This window comes from Brachyhypopomus gauderio, chromosome 20 (assembly GCF_052324685.1).
Source record: "Brachyhypopomus gauderio isolate BG-103 chromosome 20, BGAUD_0.2, whole genome shotgun sequence".
NCBI lineage: Eukaryota > Metazoa > Chordata > Actinopteri > Gymnotiformes > Hypopomidae > Brachyhypopomus > Brachyhypopomus gauderio.
Window position 1 is genome coordinate 5,438,266 of NC_135230.1, and position 18,418 is coordinate 5,456,683.

General features: G+C 42.5%; 1 protein-coding gene across 3 annotated transcripts in view; it reads left to right on the forward strand.

Moving 5' to 3' along the window:
- The window catches only part of LOC143484636 (uncharacterized), a 328,223-nt gene that overhangs the window by 209,400 nt on the left and 100,405 nt on the right, over positions 1-18,418 (forward strand). For all 3 annotated transcript variants that reach the window (XM_076983469.1, XM_076983471.1, XM_076983470.1), the window contains 2 exons: positions 400-570; positions 3,168-3,341. In XM_076983469.1, coding sequence (XP_076839584.1) covers positions 400-570; positions 3,168-3,341 — 345 coding nt within the window. The remainder of the gene's footprint in view (positions 1-399; positions 571-3,167; positions 3,342-18,418) is intronic.

The following is an 18,418-nucleotide window of genomic DNA, read 5'->3' on the forward strand; positions in this document are numbered from 1 at the left end:
TCACTTGCTCCTCATTGTATTAGTTGATGTCTTATTTAGATCTGCTTCACCCAGCATTCATTGTGAAGTATTGCCACTCTTGTGGTTTGTCATGTTCCAGTATCAGTGTTGTGCATGAACACATTCACATCCCTTTTACCACGTCCTGTTGTACCTCTGCTTGGTTTATATCTGCCTGCCTGGTTTTGACCTCGTTCTTATGGATTACTCTTTTGCCCTAATTAAACTTTTCTTACCAGAAAATGGGCCTCTCTTGCGTTTGAGTGAAAATTGTATCATACTATCTACACCAATAACATTAAATATCTCAATAATTCCTCATCTACATCATCACACTATTCTTGTGATTCCACATCCTCTTACTGAACTGCACTCTGTACTGTATTTACTCCTTTACAGATTAGCTGGGTGTTATCTCACTGTGAAGTCTTGTGAATATCTCACATCAAATCTACAAACAGAAAACTCCCTTAAACATCTGGACCTTAATAACAACAACCTGCAGGATTCAGGAGTGGAGCAGCTCTCTGATGGACTGAAGAGTTCACACTGTAAACTGGAGACACTCAGGTGAGATTTCTGTGAATAAATGTATGTTTTCTAGTCATACTCCATAAACAGTGAACAAACTGTAGACTGTGTTGCTGAGACCAATATGATCAATATTCTGTTGTGTTCCTAAGACAACCTTTATTCTGCTGTTACTATGGAGTCCGTTTTAACTTCCCAAATGCCACCAGGTGGTGTTTTCAAACAAATATACAGTGGGGAAAATAAGTATTTAGTCAGTCACCAATTGTGCAAGTTCTCCCACTTAAAAAGATGAGAGAGGCCTGTAATTGACATCATAGGTAGACCTCAACTACGAGAGGCAAAATGTGAAAAAAAAAATTGAGAAAATCATTTTGTCTGACTTTTAAAGAATTTATTTACAAATAATGGTGGAAAATAAGTATTTGGTCACCTACAAACAAGCAAGATTTCTGGCTGTCACAGTTGTCTGGTTGTACAGTGCCTGACAGTTCGATATGCGCAATGCGCACTGACGGTTAATGTTCTCTAACATTTAATTAAAAAATAAGTAAGTACATTTTAAAAAGCTGAATAAAGCCAACCTACCGTATTTATTCATTTATCTGAGTGTTTTAGGTTTTACTTTGAAGAGGAAAAAAGTCCTGAATGAGAACGGGATCCCGTTTAAGATGCTCTAAATAAAAAAATAAAAATAAACCAGATTCGACTATTAGTCGACTAAAGGGAAAAGCTGACGAATCAGATTCGACTATGAAAATCCTTAGTTGAATACACCCCTAGTTAACAGTATAAAAGACACCTGCCCACAACCTCAGTCACACTCCAAACTCCACTATGGTGAAGACGAAAGAGCTGTCGGAGGACACCAGAAACCGAATTGTAGACCTGCACCAGGCTGGGAAGACTGAATCCGCAATAGGCAAGCAGCTTGGTGTGAAGAAATCTACTGTGGGAGCAATAATCAGAAAATGGAAGACCTACAAGACCACTACTAATCTCCCTCGATCTGGGGCTCCACGCAAGATCTCAGCCCGTGGGGTCAAAATGATCACAAGAACGGTGAGGAAAAATCCCAGAACCACAAGGGGGCATCTAGTGAATGACCTGCAGAAAGCTGGGACCAACGTTACAAAGGCTACCATCAGCAACACACTACGACGCCAGGGACTCAGATCTTGCAGTGCCAGACGTGTCCCCCTGCTTAAGCCAGTCCATATCCAGGCACGTCTGAAGTTTGCTAGTGAGCATTTGGATGTTCCAGAAGAGTATTGGGAGAATGTCATATGGTCAGATGAAACCAAAGTAGAACTATTTGGTAAAAACACAACTCGTCGTGTTTGGAGGACAGTGAATGCTGAGTTGCATCCAAAGAACACCATACCAACTGTCAAGCATGGGGGTGGCAACATCATGCTTTGGGGCTGTTTCTCTGCAAAGGGACCAGGATGACTGGTCCGTGTACATGAAAGAATGAATGGGGCCATGTATTGTGAGATTTTGGGTGCAAACCTCCTTCCATCAGCAAGGGCAATGAAGATAAAACGTGGCTGGGTCTTTCAGCATGACAATGATCCCAAGCACACTGCCAGGGCAACAAAGGAGTGGATTCGTAAGAAACATTTCAAAGTCCTGGAGTGGCCTAGCCAGTCTCCTGAGCTCAACCCCATTGAAAACCTTTGGAGGGAGTTAAAAGTCCGTGTTGCCCGCCGACAGCCCCAAAACATCACTGCTCTAGAGGAGATCTGCATGGAGGAATGGGCCAACATACCAGCAACAGTGTGTGCCAACCTTGTGAAGACTTACAGAAAACCTCTGACCTCTGTCATTGCCAACAGAGGATATACAACAAAGTATTGAGATGAACTTTTGTTATTGACCAAATACTTATTTTCCACCATTATTTGCAAATAAATTCTTTAAAAGTCAGACAAAATGATTTTCTCAATTTTTTTTCACATTTTGTCTCATAGTTGAGGTCTACCTATGACGTCAATTACCGGCCTATCTCATCTTTTTAAGTGGGAGAACTTGCACAATTGGTGACTGACTAAATACTTATTTTCCCCACTGTATAACAACATATAAATAAATAGTAAATTTGCTACTGCATGTGTAAGAAACTCTATACATTAAACTGAGACACACAGATACCTTTATGATGATAAATTTACTGCCACCACTATTACAACAATATCACTACTGGGCGTCCACCACTGTCCAATGAGGAGGGCAGGGAGTACCCAGGTAGATTACCCAGAGTGCCTTGTGCCTCCCCGTAGTTCGTGATGTACGTAATTACATGTTTAATGTGTAGATTCCCCTTTTGTGCTATACATTTGATGTTTTATTTAGTCTGTCCCTTTTTGTTATTCTTTGTAGCATTAGTTACCATGGTGATGATGAGTTTTGCTCATGTCCTCCTACTCCTGTGTGGTAGTGTAATAGAGCCCAGTTCAGTCTGTCTGTTTACTGTGTGTGCCATGTTAAAGATTGAACTGTTTCAAATAAATAGCTGTTACTGGAGCATAAAATATTATTGAATGAATATTTTCATCATCTGCAGCATCACTCTTTCTGTGTGATTTCAAATCTTCTGTTTTAACTGAACTATTTTATTTACTCCTCCTTTGCAGACTAGCTGGCTGTCATCTCACTGTGGAGTCTTGCAAATCTCTCACATCTTCTCTACAAACAGAAATATCCTCCCTGAAACATCTGGACCTTAATAACAACAACCTGCAGGATTCAGGAGTGGAGCAGCTCTCTGATGGACTGAAGAGTTCACACTGTAAACTGGAGACACTCAGGTGAACGTTCAGTGAATTAATTCTTGAATGTAAATGTTAATCTGTGAAGGCACTGTAGGGTAATTTTATAAAGGTCAGGATGTCTGCTTCTTTACATATTTACAGGCATTAATAATTTTAGTGATCTTGACTGATTTAAGAAATGGCTGCATCTCCCTAGATATCCAAAATGTAAGTGTAGGATACATTCATCTGTGTGTAGGATACATTCATGTGTGTGTGTGTGTGTGTTTGAGAGATAGAGAGAGAGAGAGCATTCCTGCCACCACTATTATAATAAGTAACAGAAATCAACAAATATGCCATCTCTCTCTCCATGGAGAGCATACGCTCAGATAATAAACAAACCCAACACTAGCTTCTCCCCAAACTTGTCTTCATAACACAGTGTGATGTCCTGCTGTCTGACTAGACAAAACCAATAGAAAACACCCCAAAACAGAAAATCACCCTCACCCCCATCTGGCAGGAGTGGATACATTAACCTTTATATGTCACAAAACACTGCACTACACCACACTGGCACAAATGACCTGGGGGAGTTCTACTAGGACAGAGTCTGTGTCAGAATCTGTGTTCTGTTTGTAGTTTCACTGTATCTGTAGTTTGGTAGCAGCAGAGTTTGTTTGGGTGTGTTGGGACACTAGTGTATGACACCAGAATGATCAGAAACACCATAACAGTGTAACATGCAGTCATAACGTCACAATGTTCCTAGTATTTACATAGTATTTCCCAGTGTAACACAGTGAAGATAATTTTCTTTTTTTTATGATCATCTAAAACCGAGAGCACAACACCATTACAACAATGTTGTCTAGTCTAGGCAAGTCTGACCACAACCTAGTCTACCTACAGCCAGCCTACCTTAGCCCACACTGTGAGGACATAGAGGGGATGACGTACTGTGTGACGGATTATCTCAACTATGGATGTCCCAATCCAGCTTTTTGAACTTCCGATCCGATACCGATATTTATTTGCACTTCTGATCCGATACCGATATCGGCTGATACCGATACCGGCCTATCCGAGCACGTATTAAAGTTTAAAGTTATTTAGCCAACTTACTTTGTTGTCAAACTCATGTTGAAAAGCATTTTACTCTTGATAACAAGTAGCCAGCTGAATTAGGTGTGTTTGAATAATACACAATGGTTGGTAAGGAGAAAGTGACCTGTTTATTTAGCAATTAATAAACTCAAAATAGACAAAATATTAAATAACACACAGAAATAGCATCATTAAACAAAGGATTAAAAAGCCACAAGTGCAAATAATATTGTAAATTATATTAAAAAAGCAAAACTGTCACGTAGGGCTACGTTCCCTCTCCTAGCTGTCACTCTGGGTTCCCTCATGTCTGTGTTTCTTGCCTGTTCATCCCGCCCTGCTCGTTTGTCTCTATGATTTCCTATTGTCTGCCACGCCCCTGTCGTCATTGTTATCACCCGGTGCTTGTCTAGTTCTGTGTAAATTAGTCCCTGTATCTCCCAGGTCTAGTCATCGGTTGTTTTGTGCTTCATGTATTCTCTGTTCACGTTTGCTGGCTCTTGTGTGTAAATTTGCGTTTCCCCGTTTGTTTCAGCCTGTTCTGTTTTCCCTGCCTGGTTTCTGTGAGTACTCCTTGTGTTACAGTGTCGTTGCTTGTTCAATGTTCGGACTCCCTCGATGATTTGACCCGTGCTATCCTCTTCTATTAATTTCCCTTAATAAATCTCGCTCTCCTCAGCGTTTGTGTCCGCCTCCCTGCCTCGCGCAGAACGTTACAAAAACACACAACCTGAGTGGAAAATAGTCTATTAACATTAACATCCATCAGTGCTCTTGAACAAGTGTAAACCAAAGCTTAAAAAAATCCGTGCACATATCGTAAACTAATTAAAAGCAAAATGCCTTCTACTCCACACTTTGCTGCTCCATCCCCATCTATACACTCCCTTCAATTCAAACGTTTCTGCCAGTGTTAGTTGTGTAGGACCTTTCTTTTTGTCTTCGGTTTTCTTTAGAAACTCGTCATGTTGTTTATGGTAGTATTTCGCAAAATGCTTGATTAGATTGGTTGTATTAAAAGTTCTTACAGCTTTACCACCACGCTTGACTTTACTGTGGCATATGTTGCACTCTACCTCTTTGTCTTTGTCATCCTTTAAGGTAAAAGAATCCTACAAAACTAACATTTTTACCGATAACTTCAAATTTACACGGCGGTCCTAATGGTTAGGAGATGCCGCGGAGCTAAATTGGGGAGATACTATGCTCGTGTGCTGAAGGTGTGCTGGAAAATGCGGACCGGATTTTACTCTCACTGGCAAAACCACAGCAAAAACTGGAATGGATTATCTAAATGGGTGCGCCGGATCGGACTTAAAAAAAACTGGATAGGGAGTCTGGATCGGCATTTTCTCGTGCCTGCCGATCCGATACCAATACGCATTTTTTGCTAATATCGGCGGCCGATCCGATCCAAATATCGGATCGGGACAACCCTAATCTCAACTTCTATGTAGACGTGGTTTCACCCATGAAGACTATATGATGTTACCCTAACATTAAGCCATGGGTAACGCAGGAGGTCAAAGCTGTCCTCAACAGGAAGAAGGACACATTCTGGAGCAGGGACAGGGGGGTGATGAAAGCAGCACAGCAGGAGGTGGAACACTGTGTGAAGGAAGCTAAGGACAGCTACAGGAGAAAGGTGGAGCAAACGACTGAGGAGAATATGAGGGAGGTCTGGAAAGGTGTTAAGAGCATTACTGGCCACAACACAAAGACCAGAGTCATAGGAGGGACTGTTGAGAAGGCTAACGAAATGAATAACTTCTTCAACCGGTTCAATCAGTCAAACTGGAAGACTTCATGTTTAGTTCCAGTGCCCAAAAAGAACCAGCCCAGTGAGCTGAATGACTTCCGACCAGTGGCACTCACATCACACCTGATTAGGGTTGCAACGAGATGAGATTTTCACGGTATGATAACCATCTCAGAAAATACCGCGGTATCACGGTTATCACGGTATCACAGTTAGTTTGTATATTATTAAAAGATACACTGACCCTTAAAGAAATTACAACAAGATTTTTTTTGTTCAATTAACTATTTATTGTAGAAACCTGGAACTATTGTATACAAAATATCTCCTTTAAAAAAATAAGCTGTACACATGTATAAATACTGCAAAATTAGAGAAACCTAAATCATGGATTTCAGTACAATTATTTAAGTTTAAATTATTTAATATCTGATAAACTCAGCCGGGGTCACTGTCTGATCAACAACTGTTGTAAACGTCCGTTGTACTGCCAAGTTAGAATATAACCAGATACTGCAGAAAGAGAGGATTTATTTCTGACATGATCCTCACAATAGAGATTTCTATTTTAAGGCTTTCACACCGAGTCTGGTTTTAACATATGAAAAACAGGCACGTTAGAATTTGAAAATGAACGCATGGAAATTAATGGCATCTTTCACATTGAGTGAAAGCAAGGACCTTAACACTAGGAACCCGACGGCCGCGAAAATTTTCGCAAGGCTTAGTAAGGTCCATGTAGCCCACTCCCCTGCTGTGAAGAGATTAACGCCCATTGTCTTGGTAATGCGGTGGAAGCGTCTCACCCCCAGCTCATACGCCTGCCAAAGCACAAGCGGCTCACCTCCAAGCTCATACAAAGCACCAAACGTGATACTTCACGAAAAACTTGGTTACAAACAAGCAGACTGTATATGTTACCGATCCTACAACAAACAGCGGAAATTTTGTAGACTCGTGTTTCAAAAGATACAATTCAAGCGCACGTAGAGACGACAGTTTCTCAAATGAGTCCCGTCAAACAATAAAAACAAATAAAATTGTTTGAACCTCTTTGTATATTGTTTGAAGCTCTTTGTATATTTACTACACTATATAATATTTGTTACACTTTCTGTTTCCGCGTTTGAATTCGCGTTTGAAAAGCTAAGAAATTACATGGCGCAATTATATATATGGCTGATAAATGTTGTGATCTAAACAGCAGACTGGAAAAGGAGAGGAAAAGACAGGAAGAACAAATTCATGTGCTGTAAAACAACTTTATTTTGATCAAACATGGATGTCTATTCCGGGTTTCTTGAAGCCGCAACTTCTTGACCGGTGAACGTCCTCTGTCTTGCCATGGTGTTTTGCGTCGTCTCCACACAGGATAGTAGGGAAAATGTAAGTCGCCTGCCTTTGGGTTTCAGCTTTTATCATGACTCTGAAGAACACACCCACAACAGCGCATACTAATTATACTTTATTATAATAGGTGGCGCTTCACACATAACGCCGAAACCGAAACCGGGCTAATCCCCTGCATACACGGGAACAATAAAAGGTGATTGGACCCGTGATAATGGTTCACGGCAATCCGTGAATATCAGTCAAACACAAGCATAAACACTGCAAAAAATATTATATTACTATGCTGTATGAGTAAAAATAAATAAATGACGCTAAGTTATTTACACAAACGAAATATCTTATTTACACAAACGAAATATCAGTCAAACACAAGCATAAACACTGCAAAAAATATTATATTACTATGCTGTATGAGTAAAAATAAATAAATGACGCCAAGTTATTTACACGAACGAAATATCTTATTTACACAAACGAAATATCAGTCAAACACAAGCATATACACTGCAAAAAATATTATATTACTATGCTGTATGAGTAAAAATAAATAAATGACGCCAAGTTATTTACATGAACGAAATATCTTATTTACACAAACGAAATATCAGTCAAACACAAGAAAACACAAAAAATATTATATTACTATGCTGTATGAGTAAAAATAAATAAATGACGCCAAGTTATTTACATGAACGAAATATCTTATTTACACAAACGAAATATCAGTCAAACACAAGCATAAACACTGCAAAAAAATATTATGTTACTATGCTGTATGAGTAAAAATAAGTAAATGTAAAAATAAATATTACTTTACTATACCTTTATTACTTTGTTGCTGCTATTGAAGTGCATACACAAGAAAATCTGGGACGCTTGCTTCATACATAACGCCAATACCACGCTAATGATAATGTGTTTCACGGGAACAATATGGACCCGTGATAATGGTTGGTTCAGCCATGTAAATGTGTGGCGCTATTGAAGTGCATACACAAGAAAATCTGGGACGCTTGCTTCATACATAACACCAATACCACGCTAATGATAATGTGTTTCACGGGAGCAATATGGACCCGTGATAATGGTTGGTTCAGCCATGTAAATGTGTGGCGCTATTGAAGTGCATACACAAGAAAATCTGAGACGCTTGCTTCATACATAACGCCAATACCACGCTAATGATAATGGTTCACCGCTCTAAATAATACTTATGTCAATATGTAGCGCTTCACACATAACGCCGAAACAGGGCTAAACTTTATTTATTTATTTTAGACTACAAACTAGACCTGGTGCACACAGACTGCACACAGACTAGACCTGGTGCACCACAGAGCTCCTGCCACAGAGCTCCTGCCTGTCTTTCTGCTCCTGTCTTGCTCTGAAATTAACATATGTATGGTCCTGCTAATTGGGCAGGAGAAGGAGGGGTGATGTCCTCAGAACCTTGAAATCTCAGGAGCTCCAGTGTTAAAAAGCTAGGTTTATACTTTCACTAGTGACCGTAGCGCGCGACTCCGCACAGTTCTCTCATATTACGTTAACAAATACGAGCCTCTTGTAATTCCAGGACGAAACATGAGAGAACGTGAAGACGTTAAGATTAAATAATGTGATGAAAAAGCGAGTATATGTATAAATATTTAACTTAATTAAGTTTAAGGTGCTGGGAAATATTGAAATGGACCTTTAAAGTGTTTGGACATACAAGTGCTTTAATTCCACAAATGGACATACAAGTGCTTTAATTCCATCTTATAAAGGTGTATGAACCCAGCAAACATGACTTTGTTCATTGCGCTGAGGTGTGGCGCGCGCAAAGTTACAAAATTCGAGAGGTGCACGACCTCGCGAATTGACAGCGCGCGAGACCCTCGCGCACAGGCGAAGCCACTGCAATTACATCATTTTCGCCGCTGATTTTAGTTAAGCTTTTTTTTTTTTGTGACAGCTGTGTGCTGAGTAGCTAAACCGGAGCGGAGTTGCGCATGCGCGGGTCAGTTTCTCCGCTGGCTTGCCTTTTACCGGTAATAAGCAAACGTACACGGTATGATAACCGTGCATTTTAATACTGTGGTATACCGTGAAACCGGTTACCGCTACCATGTGTGGTGTCTGATCCTTCATCCTCCCATCACACCATGTGTGGTGTCTGAACCTTCATCCTCCCCATCACACCATGTGTGGTGCCTGAACCTTCATCCTCCCATCACACCATGTGTGGTGTCTGAACCTTCATCCTCCCCATCACACCATGTGTGGTGTCTGAACCTTCATCCTCCCCATCACACCATGTGTGGTGTCTTCATCCTCCCATCACACCATGTGTGGTGTCTTCATCCTCCCATCACACCATGTGTGGTGTCTGAACCTTCATCCTCCCATCACACCATGTGTGGTGTCTGAGCCTTCATCCTCTCATCTCACCATGTGTGGTGTCTGAGCCTTCATCCTCCCCATCACACCATGTGTGGTGTCTGAACCTTCATCCCCCATCACACCATGTGTGGTGTCTTCATCCTCCCATCACACCATGTGTGGTGTCTGAACCTTCATCCTCCCATCACACCATGTGTGGTGTCTGAACCTTCATCCTCCCCATCACACCATGTGTGGTGTCTTCATCCTCCCATCACACCATGTGTGGTGTCTGAACCTTCATCCTCCCCATCACACCATGTGTGGTGTCTGAACCTTCATCCTCCCATCACACCATGTGTGGTGTCTGAACCTTCATCCTCCCCATCACACCATGTGTGGTGTCTTCATCCTCCCATCACACCATGTGTGGTGTCTGAACCTTCATCCTCCCATCACACCATGTGTGGTGTCTGATCCTTCATCCATCCTTTATCATGTGGTGTGAAAATAATCAATAGGCCTATTTAAAAAAAAAGAAATGAATAGTCACAATAACTTGAATGATAAATAATATTTTTTATTTTGAGTATTTGATTGATTATTTAAGTAAATTTTAGACATTACAACTGTCCCTGGCATGTGTTACAACCGTCCTTGTACCTGGGGACGGTTGTAAAATTGGAGTGACTGTATTTAAATCAATTTTGCAACCTGTATATATTTCATAAACCCACTTGTATACATTGTTTCAGTAGCTGACACATTGAAGTTCATAATACAGCAAATTGTCTTTTCCAGTGTAAATGGTTTGTGATTTATTGGAAAAAAGTGTTACAAAAAGTGTTACAACTGTTCCTAGTCTCCCCTACTACACCGAGCCCACTCACACCTGGATAAGTGAAAAGGCACTGTGAGGATCCTCTTCTTGGATTTCTCGAGTGCCTTCAACACCATCCAGCCCCTTATGCTCCAGGATAAACTGAACAGGATGCGAGTGGACCCCTGCCTGATCACATGGATCTACAGCTACCTTACTGACAGGCCACAGTACGTCAGGCTGAAGGACATCACGTCTGACACTGTGACCAGCAGTATTGGAGCTCCACAGGGCACGGTGCCCTCTTCTTTTCACCCTGTACACGGCGGACTTCTGCTACAACTCGGAGTTGTGTCATATTCAGAGGTTTGCTGATGACACAGCTATAGTGGGGTGTATCAGGGATGACCAAGAGGTGGAGTACAGGAGCCTGGTGAGGGACTTCACTGTCTGGTGCTACAGCAGTCACCTGCAGCTCAACTCCTCAAAGACCAAGGAACTGGTCATTGACTTTGGGAAGTCCAGACCAAAGTCACAACCAGTTCTAATAGAGGGTGTTGAGGTGGAGACTGTGGACTCATACAAGTACCTCGGGCTGTGGCTGGACAACAAGCTGGACTGGTCCTGCAACAACGACCACCTGTACAGGAAGGGACAGAGCAGGCTGAACTACCTGAGGAGGCTGTGATCGTTTGGCATCTGTAGGAAACTCCTGTGGATGTTTTATCAGTCTGTGGTTGCCAGTGTCCTGTTCTACACTGTGGTGTGCTGGGGGAGCAGCATATCCAAGAAGGACACACACAGGCTGAACAAACTCATCAGACGGGCTGACTCGGTGGTCGGCATGAAGCTGGACTCTCTGGTGACTGTGGCAGAGAAGAGCATCCTGGACAAACTGCTGGGCATCATGGATGATGCCAGTCACCCTCTGAACACTGTCATCAGTAACCAGAGGAGTGTGTTCAGTGACCGACTGCTCCTTCCCAAAGGTAGCACCAACAGGTTTAAAAACTCCTTTGTCCTTCATCCCATTGGTCTGTACAAGGAGGAGGGGCCACAGGACACACAGTCATATATAGTTCTGGGGATGATGAACCTCTTTAATAGCTGAGACTTCTAAGATAGTGTGATGGGGGAAGAGTCGGTATTACTTAATTAATTATTATGATTAACGGTACTAGTTAACGGTACTAGTTAGTAGTTTTATTGACGACGTTGGTCGAGGGACGATGAGCTCACTGATAGCGCCCTGATATCACGAGAGATAACGACATCCCGCCTCGCGAGTGTTGGTTCACCGCTCGGTAGCGGCACAGATCTACCGGGGATGTGGGATGATTCCCTGAATGAACCAGCATTCACCACCCACGGCAGGACGAGGAGAGACAACAAGTTCAGTTGTGTCAGATATTTAACTGGTTCAGATTAATGAGTGTAAGGACAGAGGACTCCACCAGACCCGCAGCGTTTGATTAGATTATTAGAGGAGGTGGAGGTGAGGTGATCATTCTGATCATTAGTGTGGAATAAGGGGTAAAAATGGGTTATGACATACAAATAATATATCAGTTGATTAATCTGATTAATGTTAGTGTGGTTTATAATGTAGGTTTGTGTTTAGAGTACGTTGTGTTGGTCTCCACTCACTGAGTGTCACATATCAGGAGTTTATATCATCATAGTAGTGAGAGGAAAGTAATAGTGGGTGAGTTAATCTAAATTGAGAGCCACCATTTTAACTGAGGAGACCCAAACCCATGACTCCAGTAAACTGCACCACACCCCCTATAGAGGGGCTACACCTACTTGATTTATTCAGGGTTTGTAGCATTCAAAATGAACCTTCAACGTTACTCTGAAATATTCCTCAATCACCATTTTTACAATATACTATTAATTTAAATTATTTTACATTTACACATACCACAAGTGATCACACTTTGTAGTAGTGAAGCAGTCAAAGTTATTAGCAGAGGTTTAAAGATGCTCTGGTTTATCTCACCCCCTTGAGAACTGGGTTTATTACCTCCACAGAGACACTGCTGCAACCATATGGGTTAATGACAAACACTGACACCTGGTGGTCATTTTGTGTATAGTCATTTTTAGTATGCAGTTGTATTCTCCAAACACTAAGTGTGATAAAAATAGCATTATGATAATTAATAAAAACTAATGTCTATATTGTAATATCTGTTGTGTCTGCTGTAGAGTGTATAGTAATATCTTTTGTATCTACTTGCAGTCTGGCTCTCTGTAATCTTGGGGAAAAGACTTGTGAAAATCTGGCATCAGTTTTGCAAATGGAGAACTCCCTCCTGAGGGAACTGGACTTTAGTAACAACGACCTGAACAATTCAGGAGTGGAGAAGCTCTCTGCTGGACTGAAGAGTTCACACTGTAAACTGGAGACACTCAGGTGAGATTTGTTATATTCAACAGAGATTCTTCTTGGTTGGTCCCGTAGCTCTGACCCCCATCACCATGAAATGTTTTGATAGTTCAGTCATGCAGCATATTAGACCCTCCTGCGTCCTACTTTGATACCCTTCAATAATCATATAATGTAAATAGATCTGGTGAGGACGCTGTATCCAGTGCACTACACGTGACTCTCACACATCTAGAGAACAAAGACACGCCAGGACGTTTATCTACATCAGCTCCACTTTCAATACCATCATTACACAACAGCTCACAGAGAAGCTTGTCACTCTGGGCCTCCACACACCACTCTGCAGCTGTGTACTGTACCTTCTTACACACACACCACAGTCAGTGAGAACAGAGAACAGAACATCCAGCAGCATCACACTGAGCAGCGTCTCCCCCAGGACTGTGTGCTCACACCTCTCCTGTTCACATTACTCACACATGACTGTGTGTTCACACCTCTCCTGTTCACATTACTCACACATGACTGTGTGTTCACACCTCTCCTCTTCACATTACTCACACATGACTGTGTGCTCACACCTCTCCTGTTCACATTACTCACACATGACTGTGTGTTCACACCTCTCCTGTTCACATTACTCACACATGACTGTGTGTTCACACCTCTCCTGTTCACATTACTCACACATGACTTGTGTGCTCACACCTCTCCTCTTCACATTACTCACACATGACTGTGTGCTCACAACTCTCCTGTTCACATTACTCACACATGACTGTGTGTTCACACCTCTCCTGTTCACATTACTCACAAATGACTGTGTGTTCACACCTCTCCTCTTCACATTACTCACACATGACTGTGTGCTCACACCTCTCCTGTTCACATTACTCACACATGACTGTGTGCTCACACCTCTCCTGTTCACATTACTCACACATGACTGTGTGCTCACACCTCTCCTGTTCACATTACTCACACATGACTGTGTGCTCACACCTCTCCTGTTCACATTACTCACACATGACTGTGTGCTCACACCTCTCCTGTTCACATTACTCACACATGACTGTGTGCTCACACCTCTCTTGTTCACATTACTCACACATGACTGTGTTCACACCTCTCCTGTTCACATTACTCACACATGACTGTGTGTTCACACCTCTCCTGTTCACAATACTCACACATGACTGTGTGCTCACACCTCTCCTGTTCACATTACTCACACATGACTGTGTGCTCACACCTCTCCTGTTCACATTACTCACACATGACTGTGTGTTCACACCTCTCCTGTTCACATTACTCACACATGACTGTGTGCTCACACCTCTCCTCTTCACATTACTCACAAATGACTGTGTGTTCACACCTCTCCTGTTCACATTACTCACAAATGACTGTGTGTTCACACCTCTCCTCTTCACATTACTCACACATGACTTGTGTGCTCACACCTCTCCTCTTCACTTTACTCACACATGACTGTGTGTTCACACCTCTCCTGTTCACATTACTCACAAATGACTGTGTGTTCACACCTCTCCTGTTCACATTACTCACACATGACTGTGTACTCACACCTCTCCTGTTCACATTACTCACACATGACTGTGTGTTCACACCTCTCCTGTTCACATTACTCACACATGACTGTGTGTTCACACCTCTCCTGTTCACATTACTCACACATGACTGTGTGTTCACACCTCTCCTGTTCACATTACTCACACATGACTGTGTGCTCACACCTCTCCTGTTCACATTACTCACACATGACTGCACTGACATGTTCAGCCCAATCACATCACAACATTCACAGATGACACTACAGTCAGTCTGATCACCAATAACGATGACACACTGTACAGACAGGATGTGGAGCAGCTAACCAGGGCCTCAGAGAGGATCATGGGAGCCCCACTCCCACCCTAGCAAATGTTTATAAAGATGGATGTGTCAGAAAGGCCTCCACCATCATGCTGGACCCTCTCACCCCTCCCACCACGTATTTGTGCTCCACCCTCTGGTAGGAGCTGCAGAGCATCTGGGCAACATCCTCCAGGTTGTACAACAGTTTCTGTCCTCAGACCATCAGGACAATGAACTCCCTCCAGAAACTGCCCCCATTCACCCCATCAGGACAATTAACTCCCTACACAAACTGCCCCCATTTACCCCATCAGGACAATGAACTCCCTTCACAAACTGCCTCCATTCACCCCATCAGGGCAATTAACTCCCTCCACCCACAAACTGCCTCCATTCACCCCATCAGGGACTGTAATGTGATGAGCTGAATGCACACACACTTTACAACTTTGATCTAAACTCTCCACTCAGGGATTTTACTCCTGCTCTTCTGATCAGCACTTTAATGACTCACCAGCATTTACATTTACATTTACATTTATGGCATTTGGCAGTAGGCTTGTCACGATACTAAGAATTACAACTTCGATACGATACTAAAAAAAAATATTGAAATTCGATACCATTTTCGATACCAAAGATACCGTTTTAAAGCCTTTTCATTTTTTTTTATAAACAAACAAATGAATGTTGCTTTGTGTTTGAAAATGCTTGAAATTGTAACTTCATTTCACAACAAATATCTGTCTGACTCAGGGTTGCCAACTTTTGACGTTAGCTTGGAGTGAGATTTTAACCTGGAGCCGGTGGCGAGTGTATTTTGTTGAGCGGGGGGGGGGGGGGGGGGGGGACACGAAAGTTGTTGAGCGGGGGGGTGTGGCGAACGTAAAATGGACACAGATTCAGTGTTATATCGCCGGTGGATGGCGCCAGAGCTAGCGAACTAGTAACGTATTGAATCATATATGTGGATCTGAGGTAAATAAACTGGATTTTTTTTTTCGGCGTGAGATATCGGAAGTGTGGGGTGAGAGCGTGTGAAAACGGTCAAATGTGTGTGTCTCACGCTCAATGCGTGAGAGTTGGCAACCCTGCTGACTGAACAGTTCTTTTGTGTTAACAAATACGAGCATCTTGTAATTCCAGGATGAAACATGAGAGAACGTGAAGACGTTACGATTGGGCGTTTTGAAAATAAACAACCATTAAATAATGTGATAAAAAAGCGAATAATTTCGAGTACATGTATAAATATTTAACTTATCCCAACAAACATGCGACGTCAGAAAGACGTTAAAATCAAGTCTGTATCACGTCGGTCAGTCCAGACCCATTTTTGCATGTCTGGTGGACGTTCAAAACTGGTTCAAAATTGACAGTGTGACTAGGACCTTAACATTTTAACTTAACACGAACGTCTATGACGAGTTTTCTATCTGAACGTCTGACTAGGACCTTTATTGGATGTCAGGACGTGCAAAAACTGCAACTGAACGGCAGTAATAGACGTTTAAAAAAGACATCGCTAAAACTTTCATTCTGGCTTTTCAGTGGACGTCTTTTGAACGTCTGACAAAGTGTCTTTGCTCGTGCTGGGAAATATTGAAATGGACCTTGAAAGTGACATACAAGTGTTTGAATTCCACAATGTGTATGAACCCTGCAAACATGACTTTGTTCATCGCACTGAAGCGCGGCGCACGCGAGGTCGTGCACCTCTCGAATTTTGTAACTTCGCGCGCGCCGCGCCTTAGCGCAATGAACAAAGTCATGTTTGCAGGGTTCAATTCAAGCGCTTGTACCAATATTTCCCAGCACGTTAAACTTAATTAAGTTAAATATTTATACCAGGCGTACTCAACTAAAACTGTCCGCGGTCCAATTTTGGCAGATACCTGTGACCTGAGGTCCGGTGCGACGGGGGTGGCGAACGTAAGTTGTTGAGCGGGGGGGGTGCGCGAACGGTGGAGGCGTTTATACTTTCGCGAGCGTCACTGCAGTGTTCTCCGAAACGATAGGCGTTTTGTCCGAAACGATATGTGGTAGAAACACCCCTCAAAACAGGGGAATGAACATTTACCTGACCAATTTTAATGTTGCTATATGTTTCAGGTTTGAAAAGTGCTGGAATTTAGGTTAAAGTACTTTAAAATGCTTGAAATTGTAACTACTTGGTTTCACAACAAATATCTGTCTGACTGAATAGTTCTCTTGTATTAGGTTAACAAATACGAGCCTCTTGTAATTCCAGGACGAAACATGAGAGAACGTGAAGACGTGAAGATTGGGCGTTTTTTAAATAAACAACCATTAAATAATGTGATAAAAAGCGAATTATTTCGAGTATATGTATAAATATTTAACTTAATTATGTTTAACATGCTGGGAAATATTGAAATGGACCTTGAAAGTGACGTACAAGTGCTTGAATTCCACCTTATAAAGGTGTATGAACCCAGAAAACGTGACTTTGTTCATTGCGCTGAAGCGCGGCGCGAAGTTACAAAATTCGAGAGGTGCACTACCTCGCGAACCGACAGCGCGCGAGGCACTCGTGCACACGCGGAGCCACAGCGATTACGTCATTTTCGCCGCGCGGACCCTCGCGCCGCTCGCGAAGCGTCAACCAGGCTTGTAGCCCGGGGGGGGGGGGGGGGGGGTGGCGAACGTAAGTTGTTGAGCGGGGGTGGCAAACGTAACACTCGTGAGGGAGTGTTTTTTCAATAGCCCTGAAATAAATGTTCCGGTTTTGTTTTGGTCAATCATGAATGAGATTGGGTCCGGACAGGACTGCGTTCGGGTCCGGATCCGGACCGCGGTCCGCCAGTTGAGTACCCCTGATTTATACATATACTCGAAATGATTCGAAATATTGCGCTTTTAATCACATTATTTAATGGTTGTTTATTTTCAAAACGCCCAATCTTAACGTCTTCACGTTCTCTCATGTTTCATCCTGGCTCGTATTTGTTAATGTAATACATGAAAACTGTTCAGTCAGACAGATATTTGTTGTGAAACGAAGTAGTTACAATTTCAACATTTTCAAGTACTTTAGCCTAAATTGCAGCACTTTTCAAACCTGAAACACAAAGCAGCATTAAAATTCGTCAGGTAAGTGTTCATTCCCCTGTTTTGAGGGGTGTTTCTTTTATACTACCACATATAGTTTCGGACAACACTGCAAAGCGGAAAGTATAAAGCCTCCACCGCTCGCGGAGGTTCGCGCGAGGTGCGCGCGGAGTCGAGCGCTATGGTCACTCAACCAGGCTTTAGCGCCCCTCGTTGAAATGTTCCAAAAGCACCGCTTGCAAACTGGCTTGTTCATGTCCTTCGGTTTTCTATCTGTATCTGCTTCGAATCCAACAGTACTGTGTTTGCTTTAGGTGCCATTTTAGCATTACAAACTGTCCTGTGCATTACGGCAGCTTGGGTGGGTCAAACGAAAGTGCATTTTA